General features: G+C 39.4%; 3 protein-coding genes and 1 long non-coding RNA gene across 6 annotated transcripts; 1 reads left to right on the top strand and 3 right to left on the bottom strand.

The window, feature by feature from the left end:
* Positions 1-369: 369 nt before the first annotated feature.
* LOC103720337 (kinase with adenine nucleotide alpha hydrolases-like domain-containing protein) lies at positions 370-7,112 on the bottom strand. 2 transcript variants are annotated; one of them, XM_008809992.5, is made up of 9 exons: positions 6,508-7,112; positions 6,123-6,229; positions 5,155-5,276; positions 4,880-5,071; positions 3,214-3,550; positions 3,015-3,116; positions 1,937-2,365; positions 827-1,618; positions 370-723 (listed from the first exon to the last, which is right to left on the bottom strand). In XM_008809992.5, the coding sequence occupies exons 1-9, from the start codon at positions 6,728-6,730 to the stop codon at positions 655-657; spliced, it is 2,373 nt and encodes a 790-aa protein (XP_008808214.4). In that variant the 5' UTR covers positions 6,731-7,112; the 3' UTR covers positions 370-654. The 2 variants fall into 2 exon arrangements, with proteins under 2 accessions (XP_008808214.4, XP_089781749.1); XM_089925623.1 differs by having other exon boundaries at positions 6,504-6,612.
* A 1,066-nt stretch (positions 7,113-8,178) lies between these two features.
* LOC103720330 (conserved oligomeric Golgi complex subunit 8) lies at positions 8,179-17,166 on the bottom strand. The gene is made up of 12 exons (XM_008809978.6): positions 16,798-17,166; positions 16,532-16,684; positions 15,685-15,833; positions 14,271-14,348; positions 14,051-14,144; positions 13,832-13,906; positions 13,087-13,383; positions 12,846-12,913; positions 12,692-12,746; positions 11,330-11,468; positions 9,002-9,186; positions 8,179-8,906 (listed from the first exon to the last, which is right to left on the bottom strand). Exons 1-12 carry the CDS (start codon positions 17,053-17,055, stop codon positions 8,619-8,621), a joined length of 1,839 nt encoding a protein of 612 aa, XP_008808200.4. The 5' UTR covers positions 17,056-17,166; the 3' UTR covers positions 8,179-8,618.
* A 3,930-nt stretch (positions 17,167-21,096) lies between these two features.
* On the bottom strand, positions 21,097-22,859 carry LOC113463620 (uncharacterized). Its single transcript, XR_015969127.2, has 3 exons — positions 22,718-22,859; positions 22,348-22,491; positions 21,097-21,396 (listed from the first exon to the last, which is right to left on the bottom strand). It is a non-coding gene; the product is annotated as an uncharacterized LOC113463620 (long non-coding RNA).
* Positions 22,013-23,409, top strand: LOC103720320 (1-aminocyclopropane-1-carboxylate oxidase 1-like). 2 transcript variants are annotated; one of them, XM_039131265.3, is made up of 3 exons: positions 22,013-22,199; positions 22,287-22,513; positions 22,600-23,409. In XM_039131265.3, exons 1-3 carry the CDS (start codon positions 22,062-22,064, stop codon positions 23,186-23,188), a joined length of 954 nt encoding a protein of 317 aa, XP_038987193.3. In that variant the 5' UTR covers positions 22,013-22,061; the 3' UTR covers positions 23,189-23,409. The 2 variants fall into 2 exon arrangements, with proteins under 2 accessions (XP_038987193.3, XP_038987194.3); XM_039131266.3 differs by having other exon boundaries at positions 22,020-22,199; positions 22,624-23,409.
* Positions 23,410-23,653: the final 244 nt, after the last annotated feature.

The raw sequence follows: 23,653 nt of genomic DNA, 5'->3' as shown, positions 1-23,653 counted from the left end.
CCATTATAAATGAAAGATGCTTTCGACCAACAACATCTACTCATATTCAGCTTCATGTTATTTTTTTTATACAGCGATCAGCAAGCAGCTAGCAAGGCTGGCTGTCCTGGCACCCTCGGACGCACAATCATATATTTTATAAGATCTCAAAATTTATTTTGCAAAACTTTGCAGTATGTGATGCTGCTAACCTGCATGTGGTCCGGCAAATGAGGCAGTAGGCAGAAAATCTTAGAGCAACTAATATTCTTTTTTAAAAAGGATTGTTTATCGTATATTACTTATATTTTTTGATTTTATTGGATGTATTCGTGCTTACATTATTAAAAAAAAATTGTGGGAGGATCCATCCAGCTATTTACCAACAACTTTTCTACTAATTCCACCTAGAAACAAGAATGGATGGCTTGTGCATATATAATCGTTCTGAGTCTCGAGGCTGTCACAATGCAACATTTTCATTTCCTTCAACGTAAGTCGAGGAAACAAAAACAACAGCATGCAATATATTAAATTCTACGACACATTGATCCCCACATCTCACCGAAACATCATCCATCGCATTGCTACAACCCAATCTTAATTCCTCGTTCCTTGTGCTTCAGCCTCCTCATCCATATTTTTTTTTCTCGGCTCAACCGGCATCCCATCGCGTCAGCTCTCCAGCGTGTCCATCATCGACCTCCATGGCGTGCCCACGCCTGAAGCAGTCGCAACCTTCTCCTGAATATTCATCAAAACGTAAAACATAGAACGATACCATAAGTAATGATCAATATCTGGATAAATTGTGACTTGAGTCATATGACTTATATTATATATTAACCTGATCGATCGTCGATCGTGCTTGGGCTTGCGGAGTGGTGTAATTGCAGAGACTGGCGCTGCCGCCGGCGAAACTGGCGGCAGAGCCATGACTGGCTGCTTCGTAAGCATGTCCGAGGTTCCTGAGCCGGTTGAGCTCGGGCAAGATGACGGTGCCGAGATCAGGGCGGTCCTTCCTCCTGAGCTCCACGCACTTGAGCGCAAGCTTGGCGAAGCCGAGGGCCTCCTCGACGGGCCAGTCCGGGACGGTGGGGTCGAGCATCTCCTGGAAGGTTCCCCTCTCGATGGACTTGTCGACATGGTGGCTGAGGCCCATGGGAGGCTTTGCGGTGATGATCTGGAGGAGCATGACGCCGAGCGAGTATATGTCGGACTTGATCCCGAGCATCCCGGTCTGCTGGTACTCCGGGTCGATGTAGCAGAAGGTGCCGGCGGTGGACGTCATCCGGTACTGGGTCACGCTGTCAGCCACGGACGGGGGGACGAGCCTCGCGAGGCCGACGTCGCTGATCTTGCTCACGTAGTTGCGGTCTAGAAGGATGTTGGCGGGCTTGAGGTCGCGGTGAACGAGGGGCTCCGGCTTGGTCTGGTGCAGGAAGAGCAGCCCGGTTGCTATCTCCGCGGCGATCTTGAACCGCACGCTCCATGGGATGGGAGGAGTGCTGCCTCGCCGGAATAGCCGGTCCTCCAAGCTCCCGCTGTCCATGTACTCGTAGACCAGGCAGCCGTATTCGGGGCACGCACCCAGGAGCAGCACCATGTTGGGATGCCTGATGCAGCTCAGCACCTCAACCTGCACGCATTGGTCAGCGTTGCATCATAATTAAGAAGAATGAATAGGATTTAATAATGCATGCAGTATAAGAGTAGGATCATCAAACATAGCAAGTATTAAGTATATGAGAAACAAGAGTCGAGATGGACGTCATAATTAAGGTGTGCTGAAAGAAAGAATTTCAGAGAGGAATAAAATGATGGAGAGACGATTCATGAAATATGAAGAAGGATTTATATATGAAGCCAGATCCTTGATGGTAAGGCATGATGATCTCTTCTTTTCTTTTTTATCAGTTATAGTTTTCGAAAATATCACCACATGCGTCGGAGCTACCTCTTGCTGGAATTGTCTCCTTCCCTGGGCTGCATCTGGTCTTAAAACCTTTATAGCAACCGGGGTATGATCCAGAGAGGCTCTGTAGACGGGACCATATCCACCTTCACCAATCTTCAGGTTCTCCGAGAAGTAATCAGTGGCAATCTCGATTTCTTCGATACTGTACTTCCTGTAACGGACGTCATTTTGGGCCAGAGCATCCAGCACCTTCATCTTCTCCTCCGCTTCGTGTTTGGCCTTCATCTCTGCATTCAGCCTCTTCTGTGCCTCCAGCTTCGCAATCCTCTGCGCTGCCTCAGCTGCTTCAAGGGCCACTTTGGCCTTCGCTTTCTCCATTTCGGCAAGCGCAAGGGCCGCCTCTTCTGCATGCCTTGCTTCCTCAAACTTTCGGACCTCTTCCATCTTCCATTGGTGAAGCTCTTTGGCCTATAAAACAGAAAACTGATACTTAAGAAAACCAGGTGGACTGTAGCTAGCCCTTATCAAGATTCATCTGAAATGTTAGCTCTAGGTTTTCTATTCTTGCATCGGCTTCCTCCTTTTAGTCCCATTACCGTTAAAAATAGAAAATTGTTCATAGCAAACTTAGGTTATAATCGTTTGATCTCACCTTTGTGCTCCAGAATTCACACAGGTTGTAAGTAAATGTGTCGAGATTCATTTGGAGTATCAGACTCAGCAGCAAGCTTTCTTTTCTTGCAACTAGCTTCTCTGTTTACTAACCCCATATACCTTACATATAAATTTTTTTCATTAGCTTTCTCTTCTTGGTAGTTCCACATTAGTTATTAAGATCATGAGTTATGTCAAAGATATCAACCCTAGATTTCTCTATTTGTTGCAGCAGCTTCCTTGCTTCCTCCTTTAAGTCCCATTTCTGATAAATACAGAAAATTGTTCATCCGAAATTTATTCATTTGGAGCATTATCATTAGACCTTTTCTTGCGCCAAATAGATGTCAGGGTATTAGCAGTAGGCTTTCTAAGTTTGCATTAAATTTCTGTTTTGGTCGTCCCACATTTGTGAGGTGAAGAGAATTTGTTCAATGGGAACTCATAGATTGTTCGATCAAACCTTCTGTTTAGCTGAGATTGCTTCTTTGCAGGCATTGCTGTACATGTCCATGGTCTGCTTCAGCTCAAGCCTCAGCCTTCTCATTTCAGCCTCCAAGTCTCGCTGAATTGACAATAACAAGAAGTAACTCACTTATACATCGAAGAAAGATGCCGAAAGCATCAAAGCACTCGAACTCAATTATAGTTGAAGTACTTACACTTGAGTTAGGAGAGTAGGGTCCTCTGGGGCTATCAGACAAGTTAGAAGAGAGATCTATAGAGTCACTAAAGTCCATGGATTGGGAAGCCACGCTTCCATGGAAATCCATATCTTCTGCCCAGGACTCGCGGGAGCTGCTGGAGGGCCTTGGCGGGCGGTGAGAGGGCTCAGTGAACTCAAGCAACGTGTGCACAGGTGCCGTCCTGGCGCCCGAGAGGGGCCATGCAGGTGCTCTCATAAAATCAGTGTTCTTCTCAAAAGACCTTCTCTCTGGCACAGCTGATGGGCCTGGTGGTGGAAGTGACCCTCTATAACTCGCCCTCGTGAATGGTGTTCTGAAGTTGTTTGTCAAAGCACATATATAAACAATTGTAAGTGACTTGTTCCAGTAAAAAAAATCTTCCATACTTTTATGTTGGTCAAGTTTGATGAGAGATCAGTTAATGTAATTAAACACCAAAATGAGCATTTATCTACTCTATGGACTATGGAACACTTCAGACACTGGTTAAAGAAATTCTGGAGGAATTATTATCAGAACCTCGCAGTTCCTTCTGATCAGCACACAAGACAGTTCATGTTCTGTCCGATACAGTTTGCTCCATATTTTAATAGTTGTAAAAGGCTCGAGACTAGCATTAAGTGAATTGAAGGAAGGTAAACTGAAGTTACACATTTTACGTCATAATGGTCACTAATGTAGAGAGATGAATAGATTGTTAAATATGAGTTCACATAGACAGGAATATTGAAGAAAAGTCACAAATCTATACAGTATATGTAATATGTGGTTACGAGAAATTAACATATTGCACCTCTTCATTAGTCAAATATTGTGGTTTGCCATCTGATTTTCTGTTATGTACAGCACAACCCAATTCTCATGCATTTCACGAAATAGTTTGTATTTTGAGAAAGGATTCTTTTTCAGGTATATAATAATGGATACTCAAATAAATGAATACATGGAATATATCTCTATTCAGAACGGATGATTGATACGCAGAGTATAACTCTGTTTGGTTCTAATTTTATCATAAGTTTGATACCTGAAATGAATAGATTTTTTGAGTCAAAAAAGAGATATTAATGTCAAAAACGTAAATTTTAACTTCCTCTGCCTAGAAAATGCACATTGTTCTGGGCATTGATGTCTGGTTCTTACATCAATATCTCAAAAAAGGATTTAGGAATTTGAAAAATCAACATCAACTAGCATCAGAATATAGTACTGAGAAAAAAAATCTCTTGTAAAGAAATCTTACAAAAACTCCTTCTCCACTTGCATGCAAGTGTTATCTATATTCAATGACAAATTATGAAAACCAAGATATGCCGTGTCGGTACCGAGTCTCATAGCAGTACCACCTAATTACTGTGTCAGCACATCTGGTAGGGGGGCTAGTTCGGCGTACTGAGTGTCGGTACGCTCCCGTACCATATACCGGTTTAGTGCCGCTATAGTATAGTATGTCCCGCATTGTCTGGTTCGGCACGGTATCGCATACCTTGATAAAAACAATCTCAACAATTTTGAAATTATTCTGATACTTTGCATTAAGAACAAAGAACATACGCAGCATCAAAACATTTCATTTCAACAATATAGTGAAAACATCATTATTTGAAAAGTCGGGGTAACAATCAGTTCCATATGGACTTACTTGACAGCATCATCATGGTCAGGATGGTAATGCAAACTACCCGGGTTTGATGGTTGCCTAAGATGTGAGGGTGCAGGATTTGCTTTTGCTGATCTGACTGTTACTGGCTTCCCTTTGGATATGACGTACACGGAACAAAACTCTGGCACTGATTTAATTAAGTTAGTGGGCACATCAGGATTCCTGAATTTTCTGCAGTGGAACAACAACTTTACTTACATTTAGAGTTTCACAGAGTGCAATTGATTTCACACAAGCATATGAGAGAAACTTACTTGGTGATCGCATTTCTATTGGAGTTACCAACAACAATATTGTGGATGTGGTTCGCAGTGATATAGTCAATGATTGCCTTTGAGACATCGACGTCTTCCAAGACCACCTCCTTCATCTGCACCTGAAGACAAGCAAGAGCAATTCATGCGAGATCATTCCTACAAATGTTTTTTTTTTTTTAAATTTATTTTTAAGTGATTCATTCATGTCAGGGAGGGGGTTTTGGCTGACCCCTACCAGTTCATTGATAGGAATCAACATGTACATAACATTCACCTAACAAAGACAGGAAAGATGTCTTTGCTTCTACTTAGCCGAATCAAGGTACTATGGGTACTCCAATAATATAAAACATTGGTTTGTTAGTTGTTTCTCAATACATTCAGCTCAGGCCTAACATACTCAACTAATCTGAAATTGAACCAAAGAAATCTAATCTGAAATAAAATTTTTCCTGTTTTATTTGATGCTTTTGCCCTCAAAGTGCTCTGTAGTACATAGGCATCAGATATTTACTAAGTTCTGCTCTGAAAAAGTAGAGCAAGGAATAACAAATACGAAAATAAACTGGAAATTCTTTTTCTTCATAGCGGGACAACTGGAAATTCTTTTTCTTCATAGCCGTACTCATACCACGATGATAAGCTAGTGATTTTTCCCTTTTTCTTTTACTTTTTTTTTTGGTAGCAAGTGATTTTTTCTTTTTGAGTGAAGCACATATTAGAATAAAGTGGATGCATTGAATCCCAATTTTCTCCTTAACAAAGTTTTTCTCCATCAAATATTAAATCAAGCATGGAAGTATGAGAAATGAAACAATTGGACACTTGCAACATGTTGATTGTGCATATTTTTTCCACGAGAACTAATCCAAGCTTTTAGAGAAGAAAATTTTACAAAACCACATTATTTTGCAATAATAATGGCGACAGTTGGATTGATGTCATGGCAGAGATCGAAGACCTACCCCTTTGCGAGCACAAAATCCCTTGAAGGGAATAAACAGTTGTTGCACATCAGCTTCCATCTGCTCTCGGTTTGCCTCGGAGGTGGTTTCGCTCATAGCAAATCCATCTACAACAATTTACAACAACAACAATCAAACTGATGAAAGATGATGATAGAAACGATCAATAGGATGGCATAGTGCGTGGAAGAATGAATGCCGATGAAGAATTCATAAATTTTGCCAGCGTATATCGATACGATTTCAGATGCCCAAAGATTGCGTGCGCATAAATATGAGAACTCAGCAATCATATCTATAAATATCAAAGCATTGTGGCAGTGTCCATCCATGAACGTATGCATCACGTTCCAGCGATGACCAGATATGAGGGAAGGGTACCTACGGTGCTGGACGTTCTTGCACTTGACGTGAATGAGAATGATGGCGTGGTTGCTGACGGAGAGATGGTCGACGGCCCATCTCACCGCCTGCTGGCTGCTCTTGTCCTTGTCGACGGCCACCGCCGTCAACGGGGCCGACGTGGGGGGCCGGTTGCTGTCATCGGCCGTTGCATGAGCTGGGTGCATCGGCTGCGGTGGCGGATGCGAGAGCGCCATCATGTGCATTTTTGGAAACCTGATATGAACGAGGGATGGATGGACGGAAGCAATGGAGAGAAGGAGAAAGGGAATGACCTCGTTGCTTCTCCTCTTTCCCCTCCTCCTCCTCTTCCTCTTCCTCTTCCTCCCCTTTCCGGCGTTCGGGCCAAGGGGAGAGACCACGCCAACAAATTTGCCCAAACACGCCTTGCACCCCAACGGAGGCTCCGGTTTTTATGGGGCTTTGGCCCTTTGACCGCGGCGCGGAATCCGTGCGCTCCTTGTCCTGCCACCGATGTTGAGGCTGTCCGGCCCCGCCCCCCTCACCATGACGCCAACGGGACCGATGATTTGCGTTGTTTGAGGTGTAACTACAGTAGACCGATCCTACCCTCGCGACTCGCCGATTATGATGACATGGCGAAGATCAAGGAAATGTATTACTCTCTGCGATGCAAAACTTGCATGCTCTCTCGACTCCGTGTTCAGCATTCACTGCAACTCGCTCTATTTTAAGGATGAGCAACAGCAATCCGTCTCTAAGGACCATACAGCCCTCCACAGAACACGCGTCTCGGAGAATCTCAACTCGTACGAACGCTCCTAGATGCACACGGTTGTCTACGCCACCTTTGCCTCCACGCACGAACGGCTTCGTCGTAATTGGGACCCACAACGTCCAGCCCCTACGTAATTCTGATCCACTTCAGCTTGTAAGGCTCAAATCACGAGCAGCATCTAAGGTGTCGTTCATCTCTCTTATTCTTCAAACCAGTTAGGGTTGGCGCAGACAAGAATGGTCGTTCATGGTGCCGACTCCACCGGATTGCTTTAAGAACAGATCCAGCTTTGTGTCCATGGAGACAACTTTAGGCCCAGCACGGCCGAACCGAGCGCTTAAAGAAGTTCCACGGGAACCGTAGCACCTGCTAGCTTAATCAATGTTGACTGCCCAGAAGAAATAAATATTAGTAATGCACAGGTTACTGTTGGGAGATAAAAAAAAAAAGATAACCACCGACGATCGATGATACAGCCCCACCGGGCGTGACAAATCTCCACGCAAGGCGTAGATCGTAGATGGTCCTCCACGTTTCAAACGGGTAAGATTGATCGGGCTCTAGCAGCAGTGATTACTGAAGACGGACAACCAGATGCTCCCTGATCGACTTGTTCTGTACTGAAAAATATTTGAATCCTGAGGAAACCAATCATGTTTCACAACCGCACAAGAAGCTGAAAACGTTGACATAATTACTGAATTTTATCCACCCTCGAATTCTGAAAGGTATCTATTGAATCCCTAGATTGTTTCCCTGGGAATCTACAGCTCACTGTCCAATCCCCATCCTTCCACCATACCTTGGATCTGGTCTGGATGTACCAAAAGCACAGAATACAATTAGATGCTAAGAACATCCTTGTTTTCTTAAACATTCAATCGATCGACGATTACAATATTATCAAGAGGGTAGTTTTTGATGATATACTTTGAATTTCATTTGATTTACATTCCGAAAATGTACACTGATATCAAATAAGATCACAATGCACTACTGTAGTATGCTAGAAAAAGCTCGCATTTATAACAAATAAATGACAAATTGATCGCAGAAAAAGAAGCCTGTAAAATTCTGGGCTACAGTGCGGGCGAGTCTATGGAAGCTTTGCATTGATAACGAAAATCTCGAGGGCCAGGTCCATAATGCTGACTTGACTAAATAACAATGAACCTCGCTGATGTCAATCATGCCAAGTGCATACAAAACTGAGTTTAGAAAAAATGCTGCACCAATCTTTAATAGTATATTCTGAATCCCCGTTGAAGAAGTGCAGAAGGGAAAAACATGGAAAACAGCATAATTGCAGAACTTCCCAGCTTTATCCAGATATTAGCAGATCAAACAGGAACCTTTTATGCACTGGTTTGCATTTCTGTCTGAACAGACCCAATGCCACTTTGATCTGTATTAGCAACCCCAGATTCTTCGCTATCAGCGGGTCCATTATCAACCACCAAAGCATCTACATTTTCAGTTGTTTGCTTCACTTTTGTATTCTCTGCGGAGTTTTTAAGTCCTTTAACAGGGGAGATTGCCAAAAGTTGGCTGACACCATCAAAAATACTCCTACATTCTATGATCAAGGTTGCTCCATTAAGATAACAGCGACCGAAGCAAGTTGCACAATAAGGACATGCAACCTATAAAGTCCATAAAGAAAAAAGAAAAGAAATTAAAAGAATAAGAAACTGGTCATGAGCTGGGGGATATTAAATCAAGTTAAAGGTCAGCTAACCTCGATGAATACTTGACAGAGTGAAAGGAAAAGATTAGACTCATTCCCACGGAGCACCCGAATGGCGTTGTATCTAACTAGAGAGTCGGAAACAGCCTGCAGTCCCTTGACAACCTCCTGAGCCAGAACATGTTTTAGACTCACCGGGGCACAGGGTCGTAATTCATTCATAGCTGCTGACACACCTGCATAAGGGAAAATAAATGGAAGAACGTTTGAGCCATGAAATCTCTAAATCAAACAGCAAATAATTCAGCTTAAATTTAAATTATAGATTAACTGCAAGATAAACTAAAAAATTACAGATAAATTTAATGTAATTTTTTCTAGTTTTGTCCATGACAAAGACAACCACAAGATGCCCTGTACATAAATGATTGACACACATCTAATTCGAGGGAAATTTTCTGTCTTTGTACAACAGTCTAATGGGAGCACTTTTGCGTCCACATTTAGTTTTATTGTATTAAGAACTTAGAGTACAGGTAATGACATGTTAAACAATTCTCTAATAACTTTTTGCCACCCTTTCTGAGCCATTAATCTTCATGTCCGCTTGGTTTTAAGGCATTAGTTTTCATATGAATACTAAATGTACATGGTCATGGTAGCATTATACATGGTGCAAAGCCTACAGAAAGTTGGCCAAATTATAATCAGATCAGAACCCTCCAAAATTGAGGCCAGACAGTTAACATGTGCAACTAAAACAACCCCATCACATGATGAAATGGGATGAAACTCCTCCACCATATCATGTGGCAGCAGAGAGATATGCTGATTGTCAACTCAAGAAAAAAGTAATGTTTTTATGTGTAACATATTCATGTTTATCCCTAGGAGAAGTAGTGAAAAAGTTGATGGAGATTCACTTCCAGAGCAGATGGTTTGATCTACCCCAACAATGGCTTGTTGAGATGGATGAATACAATTTCCCTAGCAAATAGGCTAGACAGTCAGTAATTAGGGTATAAGTAATCAAGCAATTAATATTAGTTTCACAAAAAACAAATTTTGACCTTTGTCCTAATAAAAGCTTCCACATTACACTCTCTTAGGTTAGCCTATGTATGAGTAATTTCTTGTATGAAATATAAAAGTACAGCATCCTGTTTCACAATATTTGCCAGAAGAAAGCATAGAGAGAAATCAAAAGGCAAAAGATATTCTAATAGCAGTCATATAAGATCAGTTCGTAATTGTAACATAGATCAGTCAACAAGTGCATCAGTTTGTAATTTGATTACAATTCATAATCTTCGAAAACCCACAGATTTTTGGGATGAATCTGACATTGTGGCTGAGGCAGGAAGGGTGGATGAGATACTCAAAATTGCATGTATGCATAAACTGGAGTATTTTTTAATTATTGTCATCCCTACTGCACCTAAATCCCTCTATTTTTTCACCACCATACCTGTATTGTCTCCTAGTTAAGTCTATATGCAAAATTTATTTGCTTATCAACTAAGCACCCAGGTCTTGGTGATGCAACCACCCCACACCATGACTACACCCAACACTGCTGTTTGATGATTTTCTATCAGTGACACAAGACACACAACTTTCTCGTTCACCCTCCACCCCTGCATCCTTGCCTCTCCATCACATCAGCATCACATCCACTCTGCCTTTCAACCACCATACTAAACCACTATGTTCTTCCTTAAAGCAGAGACCTACCATTCTTTCAAATTGCCCCTACATCAAAGATTGCAGTTTTAAACCAGCATATTATTCTAACCTGATTTGACTCCATACTATATATTCTTATTTGATTTACTTTACAAGTTTGACTGCTGATATGTATGTGCATATTTCAGATTCTCCATTTATGTTTAAGAAGTCTAGTATGTGGGAATAAGACACAGTTTGGATGCAAATTTTATTTTGATATAAATGTTCAAATGTGTCACCTTTTTTTTTAGTTTACATAACCAAATCCATAGCCATTAAGCCTTTTGCCAACCATTTGGGGTTGGCTTATCTTGATGTTTTATAATTTAACATGTTTTATGCTACTGGTTGTCAACTTAATATCAACCCTCCACCTTTTCCATCCACAACCGAGACCAGTATTGACAGCATCTACTATAAAATAGTCTATTGTAAAATGATATGTTACCCAGTAGGAATATGATTACCCAAGCACTTCCTCTCGAATCTATCCCATAAAATACTTCAGATGCTTAGTGTCATTATACCAATTGACACCACTTAGACAATACCATTAGATTTCTTCAATACTAGCATAGAGCACGACATTTAACAAGAGAACAGAATTAACTGTGGACCAAGCAGAATCATATGTAAAAAGTGAGTACTTACCATTAACAAACACAGCAATAGGTGGATGCTCCATTAAAATAGAAGGTGGATTCACATCATCATGGCTTTCATCAATTGCTCCATTGGTTGTGAAGCCAACAGATGGCAAGGGAACCCAACGATGTGAATCTAAGACAACCTAACAAAGGCAAAGGTCAAAATTACAATAACAAATGAATTCTGTAAAGATAAAAATTCTATATCTGCTGAATTACTCTGACTATTCTAGGAATTAAAAAATTTATTAACAAGAAATTTTAATCTTGAAATGAAGATGTAAGTCATATGCTCGCATTCCCTCATTGAATTGGATAGAAGATATATTAAAAATGATAGCAATATCCAAAGCCAGGCCGGATTCTGCTAGAAGGTCAACAAACTGCACCCCCCACACCCCCCTTCTAGTTTCTGGAAGGAAGGATGGGGGGTCTTAAGCTATGGAGATTGTTTACATATATCTACAAAAGGCAGAATGCAATTATTGAGATTAGTAAGGATAACTACAGAGCAACAACAAGACTATTGTTAAAAGTAGCCAGGACAGTCTCCACAAAAGCTCAACCTTAAAAAAAAAATATCCTATCTTTGGTCATAAATGAGATTACACTTGGACCAGATGTTATGGTGTTGATTAGTAAGATGTGCTAAATAGGGATTATGGAAAGAGACCATGGAGATAAGGATGCAGATACCGATAAACCATACAAAGCACATTTCTAGTGGGCATGAAAATGAACGTGAAGCTCCGTTAAAAGTGATGGGTAACAAATGCTTCAATATGATAAAATTTCTATTTTTGAAATATTAATAAAAGAATAAAGATCAGAAATGTATTCAATACAATTGCAGACAAAGTAATGGAGATAAACAGAAGAATTTAAATGGAGTGCAACATAGTAGAAGTGTAACAGTGCTTCTGCAGTGTCATTGGATCATTGAACACCTTTGAGAATCAAAAAAGAATCGTATGATAATACCACAAGCGCCTGAAGTTTTGCCCAAGTTGAAATGTTGGGCAATAAAGAGAGTTTAGGCACAATATGAAGATAAAAGTTGAACAGATTCCAGTGTTTGATTCGTAAATCCAGAAAGGTTGGAGATTGAAGTGTGTAATACAAACTGCTGGAATTGCACAAGTAGGTTTTAAAGTAGCGGAGGACCAACCAAGATAGTAGAAGGCATGGGTGATAAAGATCTGAAAAGCCCTGATAACAACAATAAGGGCTTCAATTTGGGTAAATAGATGAAAAGGGATAAGGTCTGCCACTGGGCTGGTTGATAAAAAGAAATAGAAGAACCATTAACCACGATTAATGAATAATCAACACTTCATGAATGAAATCTGTCAAGGTGCATGCATACCTGAAAATTTTCAACCGCTGTGCTCATATTCTTTGAAAATAAGTTGAGAACTGCACTGGAGATGACAAGACAATGTCAGCCCTAAAATTTAATCAACAAAATACCAAAAGTAATCTGATGAATTGTTAGGAACAAAACCGAAATGTTCATTTACTCTTCAAAAATTGGTGGAAGCAAGCCTCGGAAATCCAATCCAACCAAGCCAAGACCCATTGCACAATACTGTTGATAACACACCAACTTGACTATCACCACTAAATCTACAGCAAAGGCAATGATAACTACCTCCACATGTGGAAATTAAAGGTACTCTTGCACAATAATATAAATGGCTGTGTTTCATGCAGTCCAGAAGTCATGTGGTGGTGTAAATAAAGGTATAGAAAAATTCTCACCATGCACTGATCAAGTATATTTGACAGCGATCCACCATCAGTGATCTTGGGAAGCATGGCCTCCAGAGTGCTAAGGTGATTTTCAATTTGATGCATAGCCCAACTAAAAAGAAGTCCACCATCATAATTCTCCTCATTCCTAGATTTATCATTGCTGAATATTGCTCTGTATTGATTAACCACATCAAATAGATGCATCCTGTGGCAATTTATCATTCCTTTCAAATATTCATAAACATTCCTCTGGTCCAAATCATCAAGAATGCCTGAAAGCCATGCCTCTCTACATCTTAAGAACTGTCCACAAAAGAGATGGTTAAGTAACAGATGAAAGACAAATAAATGTGCAGAAAATCTCATATCTGTTCTTTCGTATAGTCTATGGTTACTTTAGTTTTTTAAAAGCATTTGTGATTGTCAATGATTGGTTATCATCCTAATCTAAACTCAACAGTCCCATCATTTAACTGAGGTCAGAAGATTAAAAAATTGTTAATCATTATAGATTGTATTTTTACATCTTTCAAGCTCCGATTCTCTAAAAATCATCAGAAACCCAGATACATGGCAGTGATCTGCCAAGAACATTAAAAAGACATTATCCTTCCACCAGACTCTGTGGTTGAACGTAAACAATGATACAATTAAATTAGCTAAAGATGCCATAGCTCTAATTTAGTTTGTAAGGATTTTTTTTTTTGCTGGAATAACTGAAAACACAAAAAAGATCGAACAGTGAATGCACCTGTAAACGCAATTCAGATTCACTGAATACTCCCATACGCCGCAAATGTGCAACAACACGAAGGCACTCTGGCAACTGCACGCCATCAAGATAAGTTCAGCTATATCTATTGGAGTCCACTTAAGTTCTTCAAAACAATGATCTCAAGTAGAATATAAGAAGAGAACTTGTTATCGTAGGTATCCATAAGGAAGCCTTTCAACATGCTTTATAGGCTACCTGAACATTAGATCGAAGTTTCTGAAGAAGCTGAGATAGTAGAGACTGTGTTGTCTTCCTGACTTCTGCAGCCAGTGCCTGAATGACAGGTAACCTTGATTCCAAGTATCAAATGCTAACTATTATCATGGCATCTATAGATAAACAAAATATTGGAAACAGTTCTATTATAAAAATGCAAAAAGCAGGCACTCGGCCTCAATAGACACAAAGGACTTACTCAGCATGCATCTTCGATAGTTTGTGAACAAAAGCTTCTAAATCAAGGGCCTCATCATAATTACCATTCCTAATACATCTGTGAAGCAACATTGGATTGGTTTTATAAGTAGAATTCTTAATGAGGCTTGACTAGACAAAGAAAAGGAACTATTTCATTTTCATAAGTATATAAAGATAAACACCTAAGGAAACAATATATTGCGGTAATCTAGATCAAAATGGATCCAGTAATTAGATGATGAAAATCATCTGCCAGAACTACATCCTGCAAGCACGATGTTTTCTAATAAGTAAATAAGAGAAAAAAGAAAAGGAAAAAGAATGCCCCCATAAATACTAAAACAAAAGAACAGCAAAACACCAAAGGTAGAAAACTACTAGTCCTAAATCATGTGTTTTGCACATGAGAATAGGAAATGCACATAAACATCATGAAAGTGCATGTACCAAGATCATGGCATGACACGAAAATAAAACAAAGCAAACAGTTTACTGAAAATGAAGAGAACTTTTCGTTGGTCTCTCACACAGGGTAACATCACTTATTTACTAACTTAAATCTTCTCAGAAGGCTACCAACCATCAACTATTTCCATAAATATCGTACTTTATATAGCTTATTTCTTACAAAACAACATAAAGCGTTGATCAAAAGATTCAATAGAAGGTGAACTGTCAATGATAAGAATGAAGGAAATTTAATAAACCACAATATGCAGAACCTTGGACCAGTTATCTCGGATTGGCCATACAAATTTAGATCCCCATTATCGAGAGGGGGAATAGACACCAGGTATCCTTTCTTATTCTAGAGAACAATACAAGAATAAAAGCTATTATGCAAGCATAACAAGATTCGATTTCAAATTAGCCTCCTTTAGACAATGCATACACTTCCTTAACCATTGCCAAGCAACCATAGAACCAATTCGATATTGGACTGCCAGTTTGCCAAAATTCATGTGAAATTTCAGTGAATGTCATCCATGCCATATTGCAATAGTCATGACAATATATATTAAAAAATATTTAACAAACTTAAAAGGAGAAACTATGTAAGTAGAACATTCTGGCAAGCAAAATAAAAAAGGAAAAAAAGAACGAAGAAAATCCTGACCAATTAGTAACATAGGCAAGACCCAAAACCCTAAACCCTATAATAATATTTTTCTTTTCTTAAAAATCCCCATATGCTGAAGAAAGAGCCTTCAGGGAACAATATGTGGTATCCAACAATGAAGGCAAGGAAAGATGCAAAGGTGCACTTGATGATATTTACAGTCCATAATTATTCTCTAGGTATCATCGAAAGCAGAATCATGAGAATTTCAAAAGCCAACTCAAAATATGTGTCGTAAGACCTCATTTAGCATTTTAATAGCCTATTGAGGTTTAGAAAATCAAGCACATACGTATCCATTAGCTGTGGAATTTCGAGCAGGTCAAGCAAAGTACTATGATTGGCAAGTAATGTCTGGTTGAGCTTTCTCTCCTCCAAAATTTGCTGTGCAGATTCAACAAACTCAGTACAACCAGACGTAAGACTTGGAATATCCGTTACCTGCGACAAGTAGATAGCAACTGTCAAGATCTGATTAAAAGTGCTTCTTTGGGGTACAATCTCTTGTAACTATCACATAACTATATAATTACAGCGTAGTCATTGGAGGTACAAATGACACTTTAATTTTTTCTACAGTAAATGCAATTTGAAGTATAGGGAAACAAAGATTGATAACATGTTGCTTAGGGAAATTAAATTTTCAATTCTATAACAGTTCCAGTTTGAACTAGCTTGTTATTTAAGCACTTTTTTTTTGATGAAAAGGGAGGTGATAAAGCCACCCTGCTTTTATTTAGAAGGAAATTTTAAGCACAATTCATGCACAGTTTATGCACGCTTCTACTGGCAGTGTGCTCCTTGGTGTCGGTATCTATATATTATACAGAAATACCCTATTTTCATGATTTTAATAAAATTTTGGTGCATACATAGCATTATTAACCTCAAAGAGAAAGCCCTCTCTTTTTAAGTTTCTCCATTTCAGTATGCAGTTTCTCTTCCAAAAATGACACGAATTCTTGAAAGGGTTTAATTGATGGCCACACCCGTGTCAAGAACGGTTCTTGAATCAAGAATAAGAAAAATAAAGAAGAAAAAACAGTGCCCGCCGGGAAGCTAAATAGATCTACCACCGGCAAAGGGAAAATGGTTACTATCAATAGAAGATGGGGTCGAAGAGAAGTTTTAAACGGTACCAGGGACTCCAGATGCTTGTCGAAGTCGGTGAGCCTCTCCCGGATGAAGGAAAGGGCATCAGCCGCGGCGACGAAGGCCCGGTAATTACTGACGGCCACTTCTTGCATCTGTCTCCGAATGCGCTCGGCATCCACGCGGAGAAGCTCCGGCTCCTGCAAATCCATTAGCAGATCTAGGGTAATTCGAGATCGGCGATGCCAGAAAGAGAGAGAGAGAGAGAGAGAGAGAGAGAGAGGACGAGGACGAAGGGGGAGAGGGAATGGACCTTATGGAGGCGATCGAGGGTGAAGGAGAGAAGCTCGGAGACGTAGGGTTGCTGAGAAGGGCCGACGAGGGGGAGGAGGCCGGAGGCTACGATGGCCGCCTCCTCCTCTCCGGCTTCCCGATTCCGCCGCTTCTCGACCTCCATGGGAGTGGCTTCGGGGATCTTCAGATCTACCGCTCCTCTGAGATTCTCGCAGGAAAGAGAGGGCGCGAGAGCGAGAGAGCTAATGAACGCTACGGATCCGACGGGCGGACGCATCCAAATATAAAGTTAGTCGGCAAGTTTTGCCGATTTCATGTTCAAGCTAATAATTTCCCCCGGACGTACGCCAACGTAAAATTCAGTGAGCTAACATTTGCCGACTTTAACAATAAAAAAAAAAAGTTTCGCCGACTTTATGTCAAGCCATAACTGAGGGGTTTTAAGTAATTCATCGATTAAAGCTTTTCATTACATTATCTTACATTATACCAACCGAAGCGTCCTCTTCTTCACTCTTCCTTTCTCTCTCTCTATTTGCATGTCCAAGAGTCTTCTTCTCTAATAATATGAGTTTAAACTCTAGTCTTCCCCGTTATTAATCATCTCAAATCTTTCTCCACTAAATAAGTCAATTACTTGATGCTATTACCGTGCTATGTAAAAGTTTCAAAGCTTACTTGGTGTAAATAGACTAACTGAATATGAAAGTTCCATGATTGTTGGTTACGGACGAGACATTTTCATGGCGTGTGGTATGTTCTAGACATTGTTTACATAACATGAAATTGATTACCCAAAATTAGACGAGCTATTTTCATGGCATGTAGTATGATCGAGACAATGTTTACATAACATGATATTGAAATCGAAGAAAATCGCAAAAAACCAACAAAACCAAGTACTGCTATGAGACAACATAAATATTTTTCAGAACGAAACTGCCAAACACGCATGGCCTATGGGTAAGTATCTTCCTTAATATATATCTTACCAATGCAGTAACCTATGGCCTATGGTATGGATTTCCCATCGAAAACTATGGTATGCACTATATGGTAGCATTTAGAAATCGAAGTCCCAGAAACTACTTTGCAATAGATGGATTCTTTAAGAGTAGCATTGTGAAGCCATGACCGCCACACCCTAGGTTGACAAGATACCTACTTTATATAGCACATTGATTAGTATATATCACAAAAAGCCCAATCACCAGGCTAATAGTTGCTTATATTGCCGTAGTTTCAATACTTAGGCTATGATGACATAAACTCTTAAAAGGAGGAGGTTCGAGATCTTTTAAAACTCCAGCCACAGCAAATGGCAGAACCTGCTAAGTTAAAACTGAATGAATGCCAAAAGCCTGAGAGTGAAAAGGAAGATGTGCCAATTAGGTAAGCAGAAAAATGTCTCAAAGAAGGTTCTGTTTTTTTTTTAAATTATTGCAACGGATAATTCATACAATTTTAGTATGAATATATCAAAAAAAGTTAGAAAATAACAAGTCTCAGAGTGCTCTAGACATCTCTCCTTCCTAACCCACAGGGCTTTCAGTTGTGGTCAGCCACATATGAGGCCATCCAATCCACGGCTCCATTAGTCTTTCTATAAATATACTTGGCCTGAAAGACGACGTCGTCACTTGCTATGGTCCAAATGTCCTGAAGCAAGACATGCCACCGGTGCCTCCTGGATCCAAGGTTCTGATGCCTTCAATATCCAATTTTAATATTAAAGCTAATTCAACGAGAAAGAACGGCCTTAATTTGGTGTTTTCTTTCTTCTGGCCAAAGGGTTCTCCATGCTGAAATGGAAAGACTGCACGATACAGGAAGAAAGCCAGTAAGCCGCAAAACAAGCCTCCAGAAAATAATGCAATTGAGAGATTAAATTGTTCGACTGTTTCAAAAGGGATACTGCATATTTCTATGAGAAGTCTTTAAACAAAAATTATACATCCGTTTAAAGCATGAAAACTCCAATGAGAATTTCCACAGGAAAAAAATACAACGACTCGAGAAAATTTGGAATCTAATTATGCAGGTAACAGATAGTAGATTCCTACTAATTAATTGTCAAAACTTTGACATCCTAAAAAATGTGTTGCTGAAAGCCCATGCAGTTGGATTGTCGGTACATCTAGAATGTACATGTTAACCTTGTGATAGATTCTGAAGGTTCTCAATAACTGCGATCGGTGTGAATTTGGACAAGTTGATTAGTTAAAAATAACAGAAGTCATCATGGAATCCCAACAGATTTTCATTTGCTAACCTAATTGATGTTGATTTCAGCAGCTAAATCTAACCGATCTATGGCCCTGTTTGGGGGAGCTTTTGGAGGGCCAGAAAGCACTTTCTGGCCCTCCAAAAGTACTTTTAGATGAAAAACTGTGTTTGGTAAATTTTTCAAAAAGCTGTTTCAGCTTTTGCGGGAAGCTGAAAACAGCTTTTGGGAGGAAGCTCCAATTTGGAGCTTTTGGGAGGAAGCTGTTTCAGCTTTTTCGGAGAACTGTATTTTTGACAAAAATGCCCATATTAAAATAACATAATTACATAGTTTATCCCTGTATGAACCTAAAAATCTGCTGGAGCCAAGAATCCAAGCCGTCAGACTCCCTTCCGTAAGAAAAGGTATTTTTCTTTTCAATTTTTGTATGCATCTCTTGAACCACATTTTAGAAAAAAAAAATTTAATCCTTTTCTATACCTTCCAAAATCAATCTATTGTTTTTTTTTTATCATCAACCTCGCGGCCCACGTTGAGGTCCTCCTCGAGCGTGGACCACGAAGAAGTGCCCCTGGACCGCAGAAAATTAATTTTAGAAAAATTATGAAAAATTATTATGGAAAATTATTTTTTACTAATAATTATAATAGTTTATACCTTTATTTTAATTATACTATAAATATAATATCATATTATATTATATCATAATACATTAATATGTTATGTTAAATAATTTAATATTATGTTATATTATGGAAAATTAATTTATACTAATAATTATAATATTTTATACCTTTATTTTTGTATTATACTATAAATATAATATCATATTATATTATATCATAATACATTAATATGTTATGTTAAATAATTTAATATTATGTTATATTATGGAAAATTAATTTATACTAATAATTATAATATTTTTTACCTTTATTATTGTATTATACTATAAATATTGTATTATATTACATTACATTATAATACATTAATATGTTATTTTAAATAATTTAATATTATGTTATATTATGAGAAATTAATTTATACTAATAATTATAATATTTTATACTTTTATTATTGTATTATATTATAAATATAATATATATTACATTATATCATAATACATTAATATGTTATGTTAAATAATTTAATATTATGTTATATTACCAAATATTAATTTACTCTAATAATTATATTACTATTATGCTATATTAACATAATATTATTTTGTATTACAATAATATTATACTATATCGTATATTTATGTATTAATTTATGTTATGTTTTATTATGTTGTGTTGTATAATACTATACAATGTCCTTTATGGTAATTTTGTCATATAAAAGTACTTTCTCAGTTTGTTTACCAAACACAAAACAAAGTACCACAGCACTTTACGAATGTGGTTACCAAACAACAAACAGCTTTTTATAACAGCTCTACTTCAGACAGCTCTACTTCCAACAGCTCTACTTCCAACAGCTCTACTGCCAACAGCTCCCCCAAACAGGGCCTATAACTCTTTTGTGCAGCAATGTTGAGGGTGCTAATTTAATAACATATATATGCATGCATGCATGTATATATGTGTATAATAAAGAGGGATTGTGAGGGTTCAAGTCGAGTTCGGGTGGGTTTGGGTTTAAAATCCTCAAACCCATCCAAAAATTCGAATGAATCATTGAATCAGATACTAACCTCATTGTCAGCTTCGGGTTGGGTCCGGGGGTATGGTATCAAGTTTGTGGGTTGGAGTAACAGCTAGATCTATTATATCTCAAGCCTTTGAAAGTATGCAATTCTGTGAACCGGAAGGATTGCTTGAGTGGAGGAAGATTCTTCGATGGTGATTGAGTAGATCCGGCAAGCTGAGCGGCAGGGCGATGACCACCCATTACTCAGAGACATTCGAAGATTGGTATCTGGTTGCATTTCTATCCAGATTGCTCATGTGCATCGGGAGGCGAATAGGGTGGCTGACTGGGTTACCTTCTTTGATTTAATACTACTAGTTGTACTCAGCTCGTTTGATGTGAACTACCGTTTTATCAAAAATAAAAAAAAAAGAATTGCTTGGACTATCTTGCTACCTGAACGGTGAACGGAGGACACTCACTACAATCGCTTGCCGTGCCTTCAGCCCAATGAATTCACGGCATGCCACCTAAAGATCTGCGTTACATCTGAACTTGGAGCTCCTTCTCGCTTCTCGAGTCGTGTGGATAAGTGTTGATGATGAGCTTGGAAGCGCGCCCACCGGAAGGCAGAGGAGGTTCATCGGCCTTCTCCCGCTTAGCCAAGTTGCTCTCAAACTAAGGGAAACCAGCGGTAGGAGCCATGGTGGATTGTGTTCGGAGGCCAAGTAGCCACGTTCTCTTCAGAATTTAAAACTGAGACAAAGCCATGACCACCAACATGGAAGGATCAATCCAAGCATAAGCTTGGCCTTAATTGGGTGGGATCTAAGGACTCATTTGGTTTGCATATATAAAAATTTAGAGAAAAAAAATATGGTCAACAGAAAAATGAAGAAATACCTTATATTTAATTGGAGTTTTCAAAGAAAAGATAGGAGAAAGTAACTTTTTTATAAAAACAGGATTCCTCCATTTTATTTAAAAAAAAAAGGCTATATGGGATATAAAAAATCCAATTTTCACCAGCTAGAAATTGTGAGAATTTTTTCTCAAAAATTATCTTAAGCTTTTATATAGAATCCCAGATAAGGTATTTTCCTTTATTAATGGCATGATAAATATTTTATATATTGTTTTCAGAAAAATAGATACTCCGCCAAATATAAGCTATGAAATGTACCATTTTTCTATGGTCAACCTGACATGCAAAAGCCACTTTTTCTGGATATCATATACCTAGGCATCAGCTTTCGCAAAAAAAACATTCTAGTGAAGAAAAAAAAATCTTCCTAGGAACCAAATGAGCCCTAATAATAAAAACTATAACATTCAGACCAACATGCCACGTTCTATTGCTTGGGTCCTGTCTTCTATGTGGACTTGGAGTGCTTGATGGCCACTATAAATGCGGACTGCTAATGGGTTGTCTAAGTAATGAGCCAGCTTTAGAGGATATGGCAATTCCAGTTATAAACCTTAGAGAGCTAGATGGAGAGAGGAGGACGGAAACGATGTCGCTCCTCCACGAGGCATGCGAGAAATGGGGCTTCTTTTGGGTAAGCAGAAACATTATGTCTCTTTGGATGTTTATTTTCATTTTAGTCTCTTGAGCACCGATCTCGCGTTAGTGATTGCCATTGCAGGTTGAGAACCATGGGATAAATAAGGCTCTGATGGAAAAGGTCAAGCGACTAGTGAACTCACACTACGAGGAGTTCTTGAAGCAAAGCTTCTATGAGTCGGAGTTGGCCAAAGAACTGGGGCCTCTGACCAAGGCGTCGGAGGTCGACTGGCAGAGCACCTACTTCATTCGGCATCAGCCAGAATCCAACGATGTCAATGACGTTCCTGGCCATGAAATCGAGTTCTGGTTAGTTTTAGAATTCCGGTTAGCTTCCAAAAAAAATTTACATGTCCTGCAATTCAAGCCTCGGTGATGTATAAACTTCCGATTAGGACACCTTCTTTTGATTATTGCAGCAAAGCAATGGAGGTTTATATCAGGCAGCTGATCGAGCTTGCAGAGAGGCTTGCAGAAGTAATGAGCGAGAACCTTGGCTTGGAAAAGTGTTACCTGAAGAAGGCATTCTCGCCGCCCTTCGTGGGGGCGGAGGTGGCCAAGTACCCTCAGTGCCCCCACCCGGAACTAGTGATGGGGCTTCGTGCCCGCACCGACGCCGGCGGGATCAGCTTGCTGCTCCAGGACGACATGGTCCCAGGCCTGGAGTTCTTCAAGGATGGGAAGTGGGTGCCGATAACGCCTGCGAAGGACAACAGGATCTTTGTGAACTTGGGTGATCAGGTGGAGGTGATAAGCAATGGCTTATACAAGAGTATTCTGCACCGCGTCGTCGCAGACAAGGACGGAAGCCGGCTATCCATCGCTACGTTCTACAACCCCGGAGCCAATGCGATAATTTCTCCGGCTCCAAAGCTCTTGTACCCTGGTGGATACCGCTTCAAGGACTACCTTGATTACTATACTGGCGCTAAATTCTCAGATAAAGGAGCCAGGTTTCAGACCATAAAGGACATGTTCAAGTGACGATCGAACTCAAGACTATCGGCTACTTTCATGCAGGTAGCTATAAGGTATCCTCTCAAGCTTTCGTTGGTGTTGTAATAACTCTTTAAAAGAGCAAGCTTTTGTCAGGTTAGTCACATTAGGGGATTTGCCTAGTTTTATGACAAAAACTGTTGTATCTTTGTTTGCGTCTTTCATCGATAAAGCAAAACTAAAAATTTTGTGAAGGAATGGCAAGGGAAGAGACTATGGCTTCCTGATGACAAAGATGCCCATGATGTCAAGCCTATTTATATCAACAATGTTTAAAATCAGCAAAAGAACTTCGCTGAAATCAGAGAAGGAATACAAAAATCAACAGAGAAAATGCAGAGGGAAAATAACAGACAAATGTGAGAATTCCTAACTTGCATGCCGGTTGTACAACAAAATGTATGAATACACATAGCTTTGTATCCCACATTTTCACCAGAAGGGGGGGAAATC

Source organism: Phoenix dactylifera, chromosome 9 (genome assembly GCF_051530095.1).
Source record: "Phoenix dactylifera cultivar Ajwa chromosome 9, Ajwa_hap1_PhDact_Kaust_v1.1, whole genome shotgun sequence".
In the NCBI taxonomy this organism is placed as follows: domain Eukaryota; kingdom Viridiplantae; phylum Streptophyta; class Magnoliopsida; order Arecales; family Arecaceae; genus Phoenix; species Phoenix dactylifera.
Note: the sequence above shows the minus strand (reverse complement) of the source record. Positions and strands in the feature narration are given on the sequence as shown.